This window comes from Pyrus communis, chromosome 10 (assembly GCF_963583255.1).
Source record: "Pyrus communis chromosome 10, drPyrComm1.1, whole genome shotgun sequence".
In the NCBI taxonomy this organism is placed as follows: domain Eukaryota; kingdom Viridiplantae; phylum Streptophyta; class Magnoliopsida; order Rosales; family Rosaceae; genus Pyrus; species Pyrus communis.
This window is the reverse complement of record NC_084812.1, coordinates 24,641,684-24,662,590: the sequence shown is the minus strand read 5'-3', so window position 1 is coordinate 24,662,590 and position 20,907 is coordinate 24,641,684. Positions and strand designations below refer to the sequence as shown.

The window sequence follows — 20,907 nt, the reverse complement described above, 5'->3', positions numbered from 1 at the left end:
TTACTCCAAAACTGATTCCATATAATCAACTCCATATAATCCACAACTCCATATAATCCATGCGCAACCCAGATGTACATTCGAGAAATTGGAACCTTATTATTTCCATTTACGATCTGAGATTTGTGTATATTACTATTTCTACGAGCCTACCCTTGAACCAGATTGTTCATTCTCTAAACATCAGTTGTATCATAACGTTTTAGCATCTTGAACGCAGCTGACCTATTTTGTGTCCCAATTAGGAATGTTAGCCGTAGCTTCATTCACCATCTTTACAAGGGTGACCTGCACACAATGAGCATGTAAGTCAGAGAGCGATAGAGGGAGGGTGGGGAAGAGAGGGGGTGGGGGGTGGCAGGAGAGAAGATATTTAAAATAAATTTATTCACTAAATATGACAAACTATATGGAAACTTCAATTCTAAACAATCCGAATTTGGAAGTGAAAAAGTAAACATAGTTTGTTAGAGGTCACCACGACTATATGCAATTAGTCGGTCAGGCTGATCATCATCAACACAAGCCATGGCCTGACTATCCTAAGTGTGTCTGTGACAGACCCCAGCCCTCCCCTTCCCTTGTCTCCAGTTCACCTTACTGCGACTTTTACCTCTACCTATCAACTTCATTGTTGGCTTTCCGCTCAATATTCACAACTCAGTGGGGCAGAGGTACTCTTCATTCTGATTTAAGGCTATGAATGTCTGATCGGGAATTTCTTCCTTTTCAGACTACATCCGTGATTCATTACCGAGATGACAAATATTTAAAACAACAAATAAAGGGAAATTTTTAAAATGTCATATGAACTTATACACCTTTTTCAATTTGCCATATAAACTAAAACTTTAAGGGATTTGTCATATCAACTTTTCAAAATCATTAATTTGTCATCTCACCCTAACTCCGTTCAGTTTTCCATCCAAAATAAGTCATGTGCAAGTCTCAGACCTTTTAGCTCCCCACACCCCCTTCAAGATTATTTCAGACATTTCTACTCTTTTTTTCAAGGACAGGACTTTTCTGGGGTGACAAGTAAATGTAGAAAAACTTGTGCCAATTCCAGTAATTAGACTCCCAACAACTAAACAAACTACAATCTGGGAACAACAATCAAAGACACAGAATGCTAGATACTTTCTTACACAAATGAAGAGAACTAGTACAGAAACAAAAAAATTAAGGCACACGAAATACCATAAAAAACAGAACATGCAATTGCAATAATAACAACAATTCAAAGACATACCACACTCTCAGGAACCCCACGAGGAGGCAAGGGAAGGTTTCTTGGTGGGGGTCCACGGAGATATGATCTCTTGTCAAATCTCCATTCCCCGATTTTGCCATATGTCAGCTCACCCTAAACAGTTAGAAACCTCAGGTAACTATGGAACTATAATGGGCAAAAGGGGAAAGGGACATAACAGGAATACGCATAGAGGGGAAGGGCCATACATACCTTTAAGTTGTAGTCACATCCGTAAGTATAATGAATAATAAACTTTTTGCGAAGTTCCAAATCCCACGGGGGCTGAAAATTTAAAGACAATAGAACATTGTTAATCACAACGTATTCACATTTAGTGTTGTTTACTGAACCTAACAAAGAACTCAAAATGCAAATCAATTTTGATATGAAGAGCTTCTAAAGGTTAGATGCCAAACCTGCAGCATGAAGTCTTTCCGAAGAACATGCTGCACACCATGCAAAGCAGATGCCACAGCATAAGCATACCTTAGTTCATCAAAGAAAATAAGACACAAGGATATGTCAAAGCTGGCATCTCTAGTTGCTAGAACTCAACTTAGTCGAAAACTGAAGTCACAGTCAAACTTACATTTCTAGCACCCATCCAAAAGCTTTATCCGTCTCCGTGTCTTCTTTCATCCTCAAAGAAACATTCATCCATGTAGGAGCAATCTTTTCCAGCAAATCCTGAATAATTACATTTACTCGTTAAAGTTCCAGGAGTCATCTATGAAAATGGGAAATTATACAAGGAAACATCAACATTTTAAATAGGGTGCTGCTATTAGCACTCGGAAAAAGTCATTCTGCACTCCAAACATATAAATACAAGAGAAAACACACTTGGGAGGAATGCAAGATGACTTTTCTGGAGTGACAATAACAGCACTCTTTAAATCTCTCAAACATAAGAAGGACCATCACAAATGCTAGACACAGCGAAGGAAATAACAGTTTACCACAAGCTATTACCTTCTTAATAATTACAGGAGAATTTCCAATTGGATCAATATTCGTGACCGGACCATTCTCCTCAGGATAAAACTTTCTTATGATCTTCTCATTCTGAGAAGGTTTAATGTAGAAAAATGGGTACGCAGCTGGATATCCTCCATGTGCCAAATTGGGAAGAGGGTTTATAAAAATGTGATCGGGCTCCGCCATCAAAATATATCTGCAACAACAGAATTCAAAGAATTTGATCTCAAGTAAAAAACAAAAAATAAGAAAACTCAAGGTCATCAAATATGCAGAAGCTCACTCTTCCTCAATTGTAGCCTTTTCCAGCCATTGCACAAAAGCCCATGGTCTATTTAAGACAATGTACCCCTGTATACAAAATTTGCAATCACGCTCTTTATTGTTCATATAAAGGTTATTGAAAAATAATCTTCAACTATTGCCTTGCAAGGTCTAAGTTTTACACATGAATCAACTTAAAAGTTAAACCCAAAAAGTAAAGAAAATATCCAAAAAGTTAAAAAAATGACTTTTTCTGAAAATATTGCATAAGAGCAACAAAAATATCAGTAACTCTACACAAAGGATCTACTCATTAGATTCAAAACTTGGATTTACAACTATCAGGTGTCATCCAATGAGCAGAAAATCATTGAGAATGGTGATACAGTGGATCAGCATGGACCCTGAAATTCAACAAACTTTATTCTTCACCAAGATGCAAAGCTTCTCGTCCACTCAAAACCATTCTTAGCTTCAGCACAAAAAAATGGCATCGTCCTTTGCTTTTTCTTTACTTTCTTTTTGTTTATGACTCTTTTCCTTTATTCTCTTTTATTTTCAGTAAACTCTTGTATAACTCCCAATACATTACTAATATTGCCAAGACCCCTTATTTTGACTTTAGATTAAAACATAAAATGGTGCAAATAGAAACAATCACATTCAATTGGTGTATCGAAGGTACCACTTGAGGCGAAAATAAGACGTCCCAACTAAAAGTTAGTAAAGAAAGGATGAATGAAATACACAAAGACAATACAACAAATAAATGACTGTGCTGGAAGCCTAACCCGATCAAGGCCTGCAGGAAGAGGATCAACCACCAAAGTTGGAATCTCATCCATCAAATTGTCAGGATTTCCTGAATGCAAAATTCGAGTAAATCCTCCCATATCTGATCCAGGCAAGTCCTTCTTCTTCTTATACCAATAGTACATAATGCGACACTGCCATTTGCTATAAGGGGCATCAGTGGCCGTTAAGGCAACATGGAATGGTGCCTTGGTATTCTTGAACTTCTTCACATTCGCCGGCATCTCAACAATCGGGTCAGACAGTAACCCACTATTCGTATTATCACCTACCCACTTCCCAACCGATCTATGATGAATTATCATAGTTAACAAATTATAAGTAGCAAAGGAAAACCCAAGAGCCAAAAGAACGAGAAGTAATGGTGAAGCTCGTCCCATGTTCTTCCTCCCAATCATTATTTATTACAAATGAAAAACAATCTCAAACTTCCCAAACGCAGAAATTCTCGTATTCCATCACAGCTTAAATTAAAAGTTTCAAATTCAGCTGTGCAGAACACAATGTAATAGCAGCATTAAACCCTTCAGTGATCTTATCCAACTTCCACAAAAGTTTTTCGAGATACCTACGATCAGCAATTCCACTTAAATAAGTAAAATATAATGGAATTACACAGAACTTTTCAATAAAATTGACCCAGACAATATTATGAACTGCAACAACTCATAATTTACAACCCCATCATAATTCATACTGCAAGGGGAGTTTCTATTGAAACCCACCCAAATGCTCTCTATTCCCCCAAAATTCAACACTTACAAAACTGCTATCGAGTGTTTGCAGACCAATGTGAATTGGTTACCAAAAAATCAAGAAAAAAAAAAAAAAAAACGACTTTACAAAAATTTCACAGATCAGCACACTCAATCTCCAAACTTTACAAAATTTCATGTTTAAAAAAACCTTGATCACACTGTAATGAGTAAAAACCAGAACAAAGGAATTCAGACATACAATGTACATACATAGGATAGGATTGATAAAACCAACTACAAAGTTCATTCCTTTGACAACAAAACAGAAAACCCACAACCCCAACAGAACAAAAAAAACACAAATGAAAGATTGAACAAGTAAACAAATGTAACAGTCGTTTCCAGTAGTTAAAGTATAAAACTCCTACAATACAGAGATATATATATATATATATATATTTAGAGAGAGAGAGAGAGAGGAGAGAGAGACCTTGGCGTGGGCGGAGGTGGAGAAGGAGGAGGAGAGAGATTGGAGTTTTGGATCAGAGGAGAGATAAAAGTATGGGGATTTTGTCGATTTGACAGACTGGGTATTGAGGTTCCGGCTCCTTCTTTTCTGTCTTTTTCTGTACAACTGTGAGTGGCCCCTTATATTTGGTTTTTCTTTATTTAAAATTTTCAAAGAACCGTTATTAGTTCCTTAAAAATTTTATTTTATATTCTTTAAAAATATATTTTTTTATTTATATAAAATTTAAAAATGCAAAATAAAAATTTTAAATGTAAAAAATAATTCTCTTTTTATAATATCTAATTATTATGGTTTTTTTTTTTTTTTTTTTTTTGGTCGTATATCCAATGTAATTGATGAAGTCCACGACTTCCGTCCTTTTCACTCCAACAAACCGAAAAAGAAAACCCACCGACCTTTTCACTGCTTTCCTTTTTCTTTTTGTCTTACATGCATTTTCATGTTAACTATCTTCCAGCAAAATCAAAACGGTGGAAACAAATACTGGATTACTCTGGTGAGTAAAACATTTTTTTATAATTGAGTGTTTTGGTTTTTTTTAATATAACGATATATATTTACATTAAAAAAGTGAGAAAATTACGCTAAATTATGCAATTGGTTTGTCGTAATAATTTGGTTAAAATACATCATTAATGAGAATCAAATTTAGTATCTCTCATTTATAAATGCACAAAAATATCACGAAACTGTAATATTAAATGACACCTGTGTCTCGAGCTTAGACACTCATTTTTTCTTTATTATAGCTTAGAATACTAAATCGCTTGTAATAAGAAAATATGTATATTTAAAGCATTAAAAATTACAATTTGATTGATAATGAAATTGGGGTGTTCAAGATTCAATTTATATCTGTGGAATCATGTTTAATACACTATAGAACATGAATATTTTTCTTTAGCATTTAATTTTTATTTATCAAAATATCAAATTTCGCTAGAAAACTCCTAAGTTCCAACAATACAACTAAGGCACCAAGTCTAATAAGGCAACAAAAACAATGATCCCAAAAATGACAAAACTCAAACGGAAAAAAAAAACTCATCCAAACTAGAAAATCCATGCCATTGAGGGTTTAGGGTTTAGGTACATGGAATTTGATAAGAAATTGATTAGAATGGAAATGTTAAAAATGACCGTTTTCCCGCTATAGTGCCAATATATTTTTTAGTGGAATCATTCTTAAAATATTCAAGTGGTGGATTGCTCTCTAAACGCATTGCGTCCTGAATTCAAACTCACCCATCTCCTTAGCTTTACAATCATTCCATTTGAACAAGAATTTTATATTGTAAGTATGGGTTGGCACGATAGTTAAAGCCTTACTATTCAACCAATTGCATCTGGCGTTCAAACTCTACCCCTTTCCTTTAAAGTACTTTTGAATAAAAATATCGCTTGTAATAAAAAATATATATACAATAGATTGCATTCAGAGTTCAAGCTATCCTTCAATACCGATATAGTATTTTTGTTATCTTGACCACCATACATCAAAATTGACTTCCATTTTGTTTGTGATTACTTCGTCATCCAATGCCTTTTTCCTCTCAAGTTGCCGTCACTCTCAGGCTCTTTAGGTTGGATGCCTACACGGATGGAACCGCTACACACTCACCAACACCAAGGATATCAATTCCATTTCCACCACAATAAATCTCTTCCCCAAAATATGCAAATTAATTACCGTAATTGGTTGCATCTTAGCACCATGGGACCGTGAGAGGTTTACCAAAATCTGCAAATTTCACTATTTCAATGCTTTTGGTATGGCATCCATCTCCATCCCACGCTGGTGGTGACTGGTGACAAAGAAAAAGACTTGAAATCAAGGAGGCATGGAAAAAAATAGTAGCAAAAAACTCCGATTATCCCGGAAATGGAAAGAAAAATCGATTGAAAAATATTGGATTGGAAAATTGGAAACCTTTGTCGTCTGAAAATCAAATAAAGGTTTTTAGGAGATCCAAGACATATGTATTAGTTTTGAATTTGTGTCAAACAATTGAAGTGAAGGATTTCAATATAATCGTTGCGAAATTGAAGAGAAAACGGAGAACAAATAGTGAGAAACTACAAACAAAGCAGAAGAGAAGCAAAGACTAGTGGAGGACAAAAGCTTACCACTAGTCTCAAGGACTACAAGAAAAAGCATCCAGATTTAATTAGTGAGGAAGAACGGATTATTTTTTTTTCCTAATTCTGGTCATCACTGAAAGCCAAATTGAATATCTGACTGTAGTCATCTACAAAGTGAACATCAAGACCTTCTTTTACATTAGGCGCAAGCTCGTCGAAATCCCTCCTGTTCGCTGCAGGGAATATGATGGTCTTCACTTCGCTCCTCCTTGCTGCTATCGTTTTCTCCTTTACCTAAATTGTTTACAAAAATGAAATTTAAGAACACAAAACACTGAAAAAACGCAAGCATGTTGCTTGAAAATTCATCATGAGGTAACCAAGAGTACACCTCCCTGAAGCATACAGAAAATAAAAAGAAATCCCGTAACTTAATTCATAAGAACTATATAGGTGTGTGAATGCGAGTGGGTGAGTGTGTGTGTGTGGGTGTGTGTGTGTGTGTGTGAGAGAGAGAGAGAGAGAGAGCATCGACCAAAATCTGATTTAATGCTTGTTTGTCGAGATTTTTTACAGTTTGTTACTTCTATGTATGTATGAGAGAGAGAGAGAGAGAGAGTTGATTAACATACCCCGCCTATTGGAAGGATCCTCCCAGTTAGTGTTACTTCTCCTGTCATTGCTAAATCCCTCCTGATAGGCTTCTTCATGGCAACGGACAGCATGGATGTGATCATGGTGCAACCAGCACTAGGACCATCCTTTGGTGTGGCCCCAGCAGGAACATGGAGATGAAGCTTGGAATTTGCAAAGAAAGTGCTATCAGGCTCTTTATCGAGCAATATAGCTCTGGCAACAGTATGTGCAATTTGGGTACTTTCTTTCATAACATCACCAAGTTGGCCAGTGACATGAAGGGATCCTTTACCCTCTGCTTCCTCAATCTGAGTGGTCTCTATATACAACGTAGAACCACCCATGGCAGTCCAAGCAAGACCCATAACAACTCCAACCGGGGTCTGATCATAGATTCGTTCAGCATGGAAGACAGGTTTGCCAACAAAATGATCCAAGTTTGATGAGTCAACCAAAACTTTCTCACCTGTTTTTGTTGTTTCACCCTCCTGAATTTTCTCTGTTTCTTTTGCATCCTGTAAGAACAGCTATAAAAGATCCTTGGTGGGTGAATGCATAAGTTCGGACATCATTATAGATGTCATGAAAACATTGAGCTGAAGGTATATCGGGAGGAAAAAGATGAGTACCAAAAGGCAGTTTAAAAAGATTTAATTTTATGTGGAGTGTGCACATCATCAATACTCTCTACATGCTAGCCTTAAAATTAAATCGTTTTTATTTTCTTTCCAATAATTATAAAATTCTTTTCCTTCACATTTTACATATGTAAAATAAAGAGAATCTTTCCAAACTCTCTCTGCTTCATCATACAGATTGTTAACTAGCTCTAAATAAATAGCTAACTGCCCAATAAATTTATATCAGAGAAACAAACAGGAATTATATTCAACTACATTCAAAACATTTCTGGCGCAGAGCAAGTCATTACCCAGAATTTATATTTTGTTACATACCTTTGAATCCACAGGTTCATCAGCATCTGCAACCCGAACTTCCGCAACTGTAGATTCAACTGGGAGATCAGTCTGAATCGTGACTCCTTCTCCAGAGGTTTCAGGAATATGCTTATGACCGTTACCCTCAACTGATTCAGCTGCAGTCTGGTTCTTACTAGCAACCACGCTTTGATCTAACTTATCAACAGCTTCTGCTTGGGTTTCATCAGTGTCCACAAGCTGAACTTCAACAACTGCAGGCCCATCTGGGGGAGATTGAATTTGATCAGCAACTACTGGTTCATCTGATGCTCCTTGTCTAACAATTTGGAGAGCTATCTGCCACATCATAAAAGATAGGTTAAAGTATAACATTGGTCAAGGAACTACATGATTGCTCAACAAGGTCATAAATTTGCTCCACTTTTCCAAATAAGCTCCTTGAACCTAAGAGAACCATGGGGATACTTTTCAAACCCACGGATAAATGTTTTCATGGTTCATCATATGATAAGATGCAAGTTTGCAACGATGATCTAGATATAGATACTTATACAACCTTACGGTAGATCTTTTCTATGTGCTTTTGAAGGTTCCTAACACCTGCTTCTCGGCAATAATTTTCAATGAGGGCAAGAAGAGCTGCATCTGTCACTTCAACCTGAAAACATAATAATTTTAACATACATAAAAGATGATTCAGAGACAATTTACAAACACACGTGAACACATAAAGAGACCAATACCAGTACCTGTTCAGGTTGAATGCCACATGCGTCACGTACGGTCTTCTCCAAATAGTCTCTAGCAATGTGCATTTTCTCATCAGTGATATATCCAGCAATGGAAATGACCTCCATTCTATCCAAGAGTGGACGTGGTATCATCTCTACAACATTGGCTGTACATACAAACAGAACCTACAGTAAAAATTTCAATATATGATTTCCCAAGTTAGTATTAAAGATTCTAAAGAAGAAAGGACATATCCTTGATTTTACATTTCTTCCATCCCACGGCTTACATGGACAGTTTTCAGATGTATCATGTATAAGACGAATTCTGTGAGGAAAGAACACATCCTCCTATAGTTCCGATCACAAACACAAATATATCACAATAAGAAACTAATGTCCCAAATTGACAACCGATTGCCTCTTCTTTAAGATCAATTTCATGTTACAATGCTTTAAATACTAAAGATATGATGGATAACACATCTCACACTAGGTAGAGAGAGTAAAGGGATTGGAAACCTAAATCATCCTCTCTCCTTTACAAGTGAAGTTAAGATAATACCAATTTAACAATCCAATACACAGACACCACACGCTTGAAATTGACCATTGTATTAATGGAAATTGGCATTTTGCTCCAAGTAAAGTATTATTATCTTTTTGCTAACCTTTGATAGATCGATTGGAACATCAAGATAATGGTCTAGAAAATTAGCATTTTGCTCGGGATCAAGAAGCTCCAACAAAGCACTTGCCGGATCACCGGCATGGCCCGTTCCCAACTGAAACAAAACAACGCTAATTCAAAGATTAAACCATAAAAGTGGTATGAAACTCAGAATTAAACATAATCTTTGTAAAAATGAACTTTAAATAACTACTCACTCCACAAAAGGAAGGAGACCTACAAATACGATTTGTCTCAAATACAATATATGAAACAAGCCGACCAATCATTGATTACCTTGTCGATCTCATCAATCAGAACTAAAGGGTTAGCTGTTCCCACATTTTTAAGGCATTGCACCATCTTTCCTGGCATAGCACCAATGTAGGTTCGCCGATGCCCCTGGATGTACATTTAAAAGTTTAATTTCATAAGAATAGTTGCATAATGCAGAGCTGTTTATCAATATTTCACATTGAGGAGATTCCCAAATACCTTAATTTCAGCAACATCAGATAACCCTCCCACAGAAAACCGGAAGAAGTTACGGTTCAGGGCATGTGCAATTGAACGACCAATGCTGGTTTTGCCCACTCCAGGTGGGCCAGAGAAACAGATGATTTTTCCTGTGATATATAAGCAAAACATCAGTAATCCTCATGTAATGACCAATGATAAATAATACAGTCTGCAGCATTTATTAAAACCATAGAATAATATATGTAAAATAAGAGCCAAGATCAGAGTCTGAGGAACAGGGGAATTCCGTGATGTGTGGCAATGCCAACAAATCAAAGATAGACAAACACAAAATTTGAAAACTATACCAACCTTGAGAGGTTCCTCTGAGTTTTCCAACGGCAATAAATTCTAATATCCTTTCCTTTACATCAGTTAATCCATAATGATCCTCATCAAGAATTTTTTGCGCCCGAATAACATCAAAGTTTTCATCACTGCATTAGGAATTGATATAGAGAAATCATTACTTTGAAAATTGTATATAGAGGTAAAATTTCAGAAAGGAGGCACATTCTCCAATACAATATTTGAGTAACAATACACTAACTCATATATGAATTAGTCATTACAGATTGTCTTATTTGACAATAGGCTTCATAGTTATGCTAGTACTGCGATTCTCAAAAATCTTTTGCCCCACCAGATCAGTTTCTTCCTACCCCTACAATCCTGCCCCAAAATTATAAAAACAAAAAACAAAGAAAAAGGGAGCACATAGGCAAGATGAAATCCTAAAGCATCAAAACAGATAAAAATAAAAATCACAAGGGTGGCAACAGTGCTTAACAAATGGTATCTATTCTCAACAAATAATTTAAAATAATTTAACAGCCAGTCACAGATAGATGTTCAATATATTTGAATCACAAATATGCCCCAATAAGGTTTCAAGTAGTGCATAAACCTGTAGTTTCCCCAGGGAATTGAAGTCAACCAATCTAGGTAATTACGTGTCACATTAAATTCACTTGAACTGGCCTCCAACAACTGCAGTTTTGTAAGCTCTTCCTCTATAACTTGCAAAACATGAGGTGGGCAGTTTTCCCTGTTTGGTTCAAGCCTCTCCCTAAACTTATCTGCACCAAAATATCAGAAAAGTGATGCAACAATTACCCTTGTCAACACGAAAAATGAGTATTTAGAATATGGATTACCTAAAGTTTCCACATAAATTCTTGAGTCATACTCAGAGTAGAACTAATGAACAGAAAACAGAGAGAGTGCACTACCATGATGTGTACAGATTGAAAATAAAAGATAAGAAACAAACTGTTAAGTGCTGTTTTGTCATCTGTCTCTAAACCCAGTTCCTGCATTATGTCAAGCAAAATAAATTCCATAAAGGCCCAGGGTTGAAATAAAAAAACCGAGAGAAACAGTACTGAAAGTACATGAAATAGAAAAATATCTCGTTAAGGGTGGAGAAAAATACCTTTTTAATGGCTTTAAGCTGCTCATTCAACAAGTAGCGGCGCTGTTCACCACTTATCTTCTCTTCAATTGCTTTTGCAATAGACTCCTAAGAATTACCCCGCAAAGGAAAGTTCAAAAGCCAATCAAACTATGATGGAGAATAGAATTGAAGTAAAAAAAAAACAATGGAAAATCAGCATTTCATACCTGAATCTTGCTGATTTCTATCTCTTTCTTTACTAGTTCTAAAGTGAGCTTTAAACGTTCATACACCTGAGCAATAACAGAAGTGTTATAAAGCCTTTCGGAATATGAGCAACTTGCATGAACAATTAAAAACAATTAAACAAAAATAAAAATACAAATCTGCCCAGGTGGACTTACTAATAGGATGCCCTAATGCGTTACAAAATTTCACTTTAGCCAATGATCCAATCAAAGGAATAATTGGAATGAATGTATCAAGCTTCCTTACATACATGGTTACCAGCCACCCATGGAGATGCACATTACAGTACTTGTATGCCTTTAGCCGGAATCTTATTAAAAATGGGAGCGTATGGATTGGTTCGGATCAATATGGAATTATTATCCCACTCCCATTCTAAAAGAATTACATTTTTAAAAATTTAAAATTAAATTTTTGAATTTATTAAATAATTTTTGAATTAATAATATCTTTATATAGACTAAAATCTTTAGAATATATTAGAATATAAAATATATTTATTATATATAGATATTTATTATTTTATATTTTATATATTAGAAATGCTGTTAACAAATGAATTAAATAAATTCAAATTTTGTAAAGATGAATAAACAGGTTTATATAAAAAAGAATCAACTTGAATTCGGGACAGCTATTCGAAATCTTAGTGAAAGACTAGATTTGTTATCTCATGTTTGCTTTTCGTGAAAAAATACCAATTGAAGCGGAGGGAAATCCCAGGGCTCAACCCTGGACAGGTGCATTTATAACACGACCTAAAAAAGCCTCACTTACTGGTATCTGAGCAATTCTTCCTGAGCTCCCTAATTACTATCCGCCGTACCATATGTAAAATTAGTGATACTCACATCTAGCTCTTCAAGCACTTCTTGACTTTGCAATTTGTTTGCACCAGATATTGCTGCTCCAAAATCTGCTAACCTTGGAAAATTAAAGTCACCTATATGCTGCGAGATTCCAATAAAAATTTTAACGTGAACAAATTGCAAATTCGAATGATTGTAATACATCAACACATAAAGATACTTATATAAACCACTCACTCAGTCAATCATTTCCGTAAAAAATGAATCACGAATTAGTTACTTCATCAACTCGTTTATGAATAAGGGCAAAACCAAGAAGAAGGTACAAGAAGTTCGAAGAAGTTACAAGAAAATAAATCGGTCATGAAGCAATAATCAGACAAAAACAAAGATCACAAGATATCCAAACATCATAAAAAGAAACAGAATAAACCTGAGTGTATGTCTGAACATGATCTCTCCAAAGGGAACTAATCTTGAGAACATCTCTTAAGGTTGATATAACCTCAAACGATGTTGCTTTTATGACATCATCATCCTTGTTATATGGTTTATCCTGCAATATAAAGTATTGTTGAATATGTGGCCAAATTGCATCTACTTTCAGCTAATAGTAAAAGGCAGCAATGATGATGTTTGTTAGCAATGATGATGTTTGCTCGGGGAAGGAAAAAAAAGGAAGGCTAAGATTCCTTTTTTCTTTTGGCTGTTTTTCAAAGGCAGATGGAATTGGGTTTATTCGGCTTCTTCTTTTGCAACTTGACAAGTGCTTGTACTTTTGGAGAGAGGGCAGAGGGCAGAGGTGTGCACCAGAAAAACAGAGAAGAAGAAATAGAGGTGCCGCAGCCCCTCTTTGAAGAGAAGAAGAAAGTGCTCCTCTCTTTGGTTAGAGACGAAATTATTCATTATATTTCCTTCTCTATTTGTTTCTTTGGTGTGTGAGAGCTATTGGGTGTATTGGGTTTTTGGGTTGTGAGCTTGCCAACACTTTGTAAACTCCCATTTGGTTGATAGTGGATTATTGGATGAGCTCCTACTTCTCCGAGGACGTACTCCAATTACACTGACTGTTGAGGAACCTCGCTAAAATCTTGGTGTCTTTTATATTTTGTTCTTGCATTCCATTTGATATATTTCTTGTGGGTTAGCTTGAGTTGGTTTGGCAAAGGTTTGGTGCTATCCTAGCACAACAAGTATAACCTAGTCAGGAAAAGAGAGAAAGAAAAACGAAACAAAATCTATCATAAATGTGGAACCTCCAACAATTAATATTTGATATATGTGACAAAATAAAAGAAACATACCTTCAGATGGTCAACTTTTACAGTCAGGGGTTCTTCATCAACCTGTAGAGAAATCATAACTTTCCTCAGTTTAACAATCTTTATCTCAAAAATAAAATAAAATAAAATATGATACTACTTTGTATTAGGAATCCATTCACCATCTCTGTAATTCGAAGTCGCCTATGACCAATAAGGACCACTTGGTCTCCTTGGATGCTTGAAATCTGATATACGAGAATACAACCAACTACAACATCAAAAACCAAAAGGAAGCTCTAGCCGAAGCATATCAAGTTATTCCACAAAATTAAGGACACACGAAACTCAAAAGCATAGTTAAATACCTGCGCAAGTGTGCCAACTTCATGTAGTCGATTAAACAACTCCTTCCCTTTCAATTCATGTATGTTTTTATCTGTCTCGGAACCTGATACCAAACTGGGATCGGTCCCCGGCTTATCCTTGAGAAGGAAAGCGCCGGCATATGGAGCTTGCCGCTTTCGGCTTTCTTGCAATGCTGCTAACAGTTTAGGATCCTATATTAAAATTCAACACATTATTTAGCAAAAGTGCGAACCAGAAAGAAATTCGATCATAGCAATCAATAATCTCATGTACCTTCACATAAATTGGCATGTAAAACCCCGGAAACAGCGGTCTATGCGGCAATGGCAAAGCTATAACCTGCCTCACAGAAAATTGAGAAGAAAAAAAAAATTAAAACTTTAACAAAAAGTTCAAACATTTTCTCATATATTACAACATTTTCTCGGAATCCAAACAGACCAGTAAGCAAAACGAAAGTTCCAGAGCCGACAAACCGTAAGATAATCTTCGGGCCGGGGATTCGTGGACACAATGGCTGAGGAAGACTCGGCCTCGGTCCCCGCCACCATGAACTCAACTTCCACCACTTGGTCAGAACCGTCGCCAGAGTCCGAACTATAAAACGCTCGGCAAGCCGAGCTAGGGCGAGTCAATCCGGCGAGCGAGCCGAGAACTCGGAGAACCGGCGACCCCAGCTCAGCGGACGGCCAGGAGCGGAGACTGTGGAGCCGTCCTTGGAGGCATGACGAGGAAGACGACAAAAGCTTCAGCATTTGATCGTTGCAGCGATCGGAACTTCAATTCCTCGAAACCGCCATTACTGTGGAACTTGAAATTCAAAGCCCCACATAAACCCTTGTTTTTCTTCCTTTCAGATCTGCCCCTAAAAAATATTTGAATGTTTTGACGGAATTACCCCTAGTATTTAAGGGAATTACACGAAGACAAAACGGTAGTACAAAAAGTGGCCATGTCGGTATGTGTGGTTCCAGTTGTCCCAGTTTCTGTATCATCAACTCCTTTGAGCTGTAGGCAGAGGAAGCCACGGAGATCAGGTACGTCACGTTTCGATGGATACTACTTTCTGTTTGGTTGCTCAGAAAATTTGGATTTTGTTTTCTCGGTGGGAAAAAGGAAATATGATTTGAACTTTGTTCATGATTGCCGCGTCTAATTTTCTCTTGAAACTTGTTTTCTTTGATCGTTTTCATTGTTATTGAACTGCAAATGTTGAAATGTGGGTTCGGTTATGGTAGAGTCGGATTGGATTATGTTTATTTGATTGGAGTTATGGTTTGCAGATGATTGTTTAGCTCCGGATAATCATAATAATCCTGCTTATTTCTCCAATTTTGCTACTTAATTTTGCGGTTTATGATTATTTAGCTGCAAATGAGAACATTTTAACTCTGCAGATGGACTCATCGCCGTTTAATAAGGTGGGGAGTGAGCGGTCTGATGGATCGGAGCACAGCTCCAGCTCCAGAAGTGGAGTTGGAGGAGGAGGGATGTTTGAGTATTTTGGGTGGGTGTATCATCTGGGTGTGAATACGGTAGGGCATGAGTATTGTCACCTTAGGTTTCTCTTCATTAGGGGAAAGTATGTCGAGATGTATAAGCGCGATCCTCATGAGAACCCCGGTATTAGACCCATTCGGAGGGGTGCTGTTGGGCCTACACTGATGGTGGAGGAGCTGGGGCGCAGAAAGGTTAATCATGGAGGTAAGGGTGGGGATATATATGTTCTACGGTTTTACAATCGTTTGGATGAAACCAAAAAGGGAGAAATTGCTTGTGCTAGTGCGGGAGAAGCACAGAAATGGATGGAGGCATTTGATCAAGCCAAGCAACAGGCTGAGTATGAGCTTTCAAGAGGGGCTAGTGCCAGAAAGAAGCTGAACATGGAAGAGGAGATCGATCTTGAAGGTCATCGACCTAGAGTAAGGCACTATGCACATGGATTGAAAAGGCTTATAAAAATTGGGCAAGGCCCGGAGATGCTCTTGCGTCAATCCTCAAGCATGGGTGGAGATATTAACACAGAGGGGTACTTTCGAACAGATTTTGGAGATGCAGTTGAGGCTTATGTATGGAAATGTGTGCGAACAGTTAATGGTGTTCGAATATTTCAAGATGTTGCTAACACTGAGAGCGGAAAAGGCGTTATCGTCAAGTCTGTTGGCGTTATTGAAGCAAGTGCAGATACTGCTTTTGAAGTGATTTTAAACCTCGACCGACACCAGAGATATGAGTGGGATATGCTGACAGCTAACTTAGAGCTGATAGATTCTTATGATGGATACTTTGATGTTGTCTACGGGACTTTTGATCCTATGTATCTTTCTCGGTGGCGTTCCAAGAAAGATTTTCTCTTCTCTAGGCAATGGTTCCGTGGACAGGATGGAACATACACCATCTTGCAATTTCCAGCTGTCCATAAGAAAAAGCCTCAGAGGTCCGGGTATCATCGTACAAAAATAAATCCATCTAGTTGGGAGATTAGAGATCTGAAAACATCCATGGGTTCAAATACTCCACGATGTCTTGTGACGCAAACGGTGGAGATACATTCTGTGGGCTGGTGGAAATGGAAGAAAAATCAATACTCGAAGTTCGAAAAGGGTGTACCTTATGCATTGTTGTGCCAAGTTGCAGGTCTGAAGGATTATATTGCATCAAATCCTGCACTAATATTCAAATCTTCCGCTTCAGTTATCCAATCGAAGGCAGCTGAAGCTTCCATTTCCAATGCTGAATATGAGGCTGAGGCAGTGCATGATGAGTTTTATGATGCAATTTCAGGCTCTTCATCTTCTGATGAAGAGAGTGACAGTGATGAACTTAACAGTAAGGAAGCAAAAGTGAGACTGAAGAATGTTGCATGGGCCATCGCTAGCTTAGCTTTGAAGCGAGCTCAAGCTGCAGATGCTAATAAAGAATTGGATTCCAGAGTGCCTGCAATCATTATTGATCCAATCCAGTTTCATGGTTCCTTGTCCAAAGGGAAGGATGAGACCGTCACAAACTGTTGGACATCTCCAAGTGGCGAGGGATTTATGATCAGAGGAAAGAACTACCTGGAGGACAATTCTAAGGTAATGGGAGGAGATCCCCTTCTCAAGCTCATAGCGGTAGATTGGTTCAAAGTTGATAAAAGCATAGATAGGTTCGCACTGCATCCCAGATGCCTTGTCCAGTCAGAAGCCGGAAAGAAGCTTCCATTTGTACTAGTCTTTAATCTCCAGGTTCCATCTAAACCAAATTATAGTTTGGTACTTTACTATGCTGCTGACAGACCTCCGAATCCAAATTCTTTGTTTGCTAAGTTTGTGGATGGGAGTGACATGTTTCGCAATGCAAGATTAAAGTTAATTCCAAGTATTGCCGAAGGATATTGGATGGTTAAGCGCGCTGTTGGAACTAAAGCTTGCCTACTGGGGAAAGCTGTATCCTGCAATTATCTCAGACAAGACAATTTCCTAGAGATTGATGTAGATATTGGATCATCATCTGTGGCAAGGAGTATCATCGGACTTGTCCTCGGATATGTCACGAGCATAGTGGTTGACCTCGCAATTTTAATAGAGGCAAAGGAGCACGCAGAGTTGCCTGAGTACATTTTGGGGACTGTTCGACTAAATCGATTGAAGCTTGACTCTGCCGTTCATTTGGAAGTTTAAGGTTGTATCGACATTCTTTAATTAGTATTTCCACCTTTTTCACAGCTATTGGTCCAACATGATTTTTTTTTTTTTTTTTTTTTTTTTATTTGTTCAACATGATATTTTTTTTTTTTCCAGTTTACAGTTTACTGACCGTTTTTTCTTCCGCTTCTTTATCCAACATACTGTACCCCAATGCACTACATACCACACAAGTATCAAACCATGAACTGGTACTTGTTTTGTGTGCTGAAAGGAACTATCTTTATAGTGGAGTTGGTTGTAGTTTACGTCGTTCATCCTATTATAGTTAGAAGAATGAAGTGAGTAGATACTTTAGGGAAGATTTGGCTTTATAAACCGCTTTCAAAGTGATTTTTTGTAGGGGAGGCTGCTTTAGGGAAAATTTTGAGTGTAGATAGTTTCTGTAGAGATGATTAAACAGCTGATAATTCAATTTATCATTTCTTGTTAGACGGACAAATTTATTTATTTGCTTTACAGTGCTATGCAGAAACATTCTATCATTTTGCAGCAATACTATGTACTTGACTATAATGGACTCTGCTTCGTATGAGCCTGGGCAAAACAAGAATTTAATTTCTTTCTACCACCTGTTTCTTTTCTTTGTAGATTTTTGTGCCTTGTGAACTGTCCCTTTCCTATGAGGTTGCTAATGTCAAGTTGACGGTTACCTAGGTACGTTTTCTTCCATGTGTTATTTTCCATATATAATCTTCAAAAGAACTCCAGTAAATTTTCCTGGACAAGCTATTCTCGTTCATAAATAGATATGTTCAAATGAAAATTTGCGAGCGCAGTCTGACCGGATTTTTACCAGGTTGTGGTGGCTTAGTTTGTTGGTTTTGGGTTGAGAAAATTGAAAACCTATAACTTCTTGTCTTATATTTCTAAACTGTTAATGGTATGTTTGCAATTTGCGAATCCAGGTGTGTTAGTACTGATACATGGACAGCATAGGCATTCTCTCGCGAACATCTATTGGATCGAAAGACTGAACAAGGGCCGCGTCACAGGGTTGCGGACATCATTTTCTGTATGTTATAGTAAATTTGTGAAACTGACTGTAGTTAAATAGCGGAATGATTTGTAAATGCCGGTAGGCAATCCTGTATCGTTTATAGATACTGCCCTGTGGAGTATATTTTTTAGGGAGTTTTAACGAAAAACACACGTTACTGTTCACTGTAACGAAAAACCATATTTTTACACTAAAAAGTCAATCCTGGTATTATTTATTTTGCCTTTTATTTTGTCCTTGTTATTAAAACTCAAAGTTTTCAAGCATTTTTTTATTAGTTTTCCTTATTTTTTAAGGGAAGTCCAGCTTAAATTTATTGGTTGTGAAATGAGGTTGAAGAGACATTTTCATTTGTGGTCAATATATATGTATTTTTCAAGGTTCTAAAAAACGCTAGGCGCTAGTCGGGCGGCGAGTTAGGGCCTAATGCCTAAACGGTTAGGAGGGGCCTAGGCAGGTGCCTAGATGGATTTAAGTAAATTTATAATATTTCTTGTACATATGTGCCTGTTTATACTTAATATATATATATATATATATATATATATATATATATAATTTCATTACAAATTACAAAATAGAATGACATATATATTAGGAAGTATTGGAACATAATGAATATGGGGAACATGCATATAATGTGTATTCATATTCAACAAATCTCTTACAATTTATTGAAAAAAATAAAATGCAAAATGAAAGTTATTTATTTTCTGTCTAAGTGAGTCGCAACCTAGGCAGGTGTCTAGGCGGTCTAGGTGGGCACCTCAACAGGTAGGTGTCTAGGCGGTCTAGGCGTTATTTCTTAATTTTCAAACGCTTAGGCATTAATCAGGACGGTGACCAACCGTCTAGTGTCTAGGCGGGAATTTTTAGAACAGTGATATTTTTGCAGTCAACCAAAATCTGTGTTTGAGCATCCAATTTGGATGTTTACGGCGTCATATCGATGGCAACGAGATCTTGGACAAAGTGTGAAATTTTTTAAGGTTTTTTTTCATGGAGATTTTGGGATTTAGATGTTTTTGCATCGGATTAGGGCTTATTTAAGAGTAGTTGGCATAGGCTTCATATAGTGTATGAATTGAGATATAAGGACTTGATAGAGTTGGGTTTTGTGTTACGCTTGTCACACAAACAACTTTCTAGGGTTCTATTAGAGCAATTTCACCCCTAAAGACTTTGCACCAGCACCCAGCTCATTTATCCACTTAAATAAACAATAATAGACCAAAGCATCTCCACCCCTAACAAAAAATAGCCTAGTCAATTTTATTAAAATATTATTAATTTTTATTATAAAATAATAATTTGGTTTTTTAATTTTTGACTTCTTTTCTCTGACTCCCCTACTCCCGTCTTCTTCTTCTTTTTCTTCTTATTCTTCCCAGTTTTCCCAGTTTTTTCTTCTCTTTGTACACCATCTTCTTCTTCTTCTTCCTTTTTTTTCTCCTCTCTATACACCACGTCATCGAATTTACCCTATTCTGAACATGGACACCCACCATCCTGGACCTGCGCACACCGTAAACCCCCAAAAATCAACACCTACATATTCAAAAATTCATCGAAAATATACAAAACGGAAAAAAAAAAAAATTCCAGTTGCAAGAAGATCCGAGTTAATCAACCGATCAACGACGATCCGAGTTGCAGGAAGATCACGATTTGGAAGGGGGACATGGTGTTGAATATATGGATTTATCAGGGGAAGGGGGTTGATGGTGTTCCAGGGATCGGGATGGGGTTCCAGGAGTCGGATGGGGTTCCAAATGAGAGAGACTGTAGCCATGACGTTAGCAAGGCGTCAGATGAGCCGTCTCCTTCCTCTGTCGATTTTAGGCCGACCTGTGGACTAGCTTGGGCTGGGTGACAGTCTATTCCACAGGCTGGAGTTGATTGGTTGAGTCTCAGCTTGTTTTTTTCCAATGGGTGACAGGCTCTTTTGCTTCCAGTGGAAATGCTCTTAGGCAATCTCCAGGGACTTGTTTGGTGGGTTGAATGGGATTGGACCTAT

At 37.2% G+C, this 20,907-nt stretch overlaps 2 protein-coding genes and 1 pseudogene across 3 annotated transcripts; 1 reads left to right on the top strand and 2 right to left on the bottom strand.

Annotated features, from left to right (window-relative positions):
* Positions 1-7: 7 nt before the first annotated feature.
* Positions 8-4,627, bottom strand: LOC137747690 (hydroxyproline O-arabinosyltransferase RDN2-like). Of its 2 annotated transcripts, none has more exons than XR_011069989.1 (9): positions 4,499-4,627; positions 3,289-3,878; positions 2,517-2,584; positions 2,228-2,429; positions 1,845-1,942; positions 1,672-1,701; positions 1,466-1,537; positions 1,253-1,366; positions 8-288 (listed from the first exon to the last, which is right to left on the bottom strand). XR_011069989.1 is itself a non-coding variant. In XM_068487846.1 (9 exons), exons 2-9 carry the CDS (start codon positions 3,706-3,708, stop codon positions 226-228), a joined length of 1,107 nt encoding a protein of 368 aa, XP_068343947.1. In that variant the 5' UTR covers positions 3,709-3,878; positions 4,499-4,627; the 3' UTR covers positions 8-225. The 2 variants fall into 2 exon arrangements, 1 of the variants encoding a protein (XP_068343947.1); XM_068487846.1 differs by having other exon boundaries at positions 1,672-1,741.
* A 2,055-nt stretch (positions 4,628-6,682) lies between these two features.
* On the bottom strand, positions 6,683-15,045 carry LOC137748046 (lon protease homolog 1, mitochondrial-like; annotated as a pseudogene).
* Positions 15,046-15,174: 129 nt separating this feature from the next.
* LOC137747650 (protein ENHANCED DISEASE RESISTANCE 2-like) lies at positions 15,175-19,092 on the top strand. The gene is made up of 4 exons (XM_068487793.1): positions 15,175-15,241; positions 15,602-17,867; positions 18,482-18,547; positions 18,799-19,092. The coding sequence occupies exon 2, from the start codon at positions 15,602-15,604 to the stop codon at positions 17,864-17,866; it is 2,265 nt and encodes a 754-aa protein (XP_068343894.1). The 5' UTR covers positions 15,175-15,241; the 3' UTR covers position 17,867; positions 18,482-18,547; positions 18,799-19,092.
* Positions 19,093-20,907: the final 1,815 nt, after the last annotated feature.

Excerpts from the sequence above, each read along its gene's own strand:
- LOC137747690 (XM_068487846.1), bottom strand. The coding sequence starts at position 3,708 with ATGATTGGGAGGAAGAACATGGGACGAGCTTCACCATTACTTCTCGTT. Across the intron at positions 1,538-1,671 it reads GGAAAGACTTCATGCTGCAG|CCCCCGTGGGATTTGGAACT; the intron begins GTTTGGCATCTA and ends TTAAATTTTCAG. Across the intron at positions 289-1,252 it reads GTGGGGTTCCTGAGAGTGTG|GTCACCCTTGTAAAGATGGT; the intron begins GTATGTCTTTGA and ends CATTGTGTGCAG.
- LOC137747650 (XM_068487793.1), top strand. The coding sequence starts at position 15,602 with ATGGACTCATCGCCGTTTAATAAGGTGGGGAGTGAGCGGTCTGATGGA.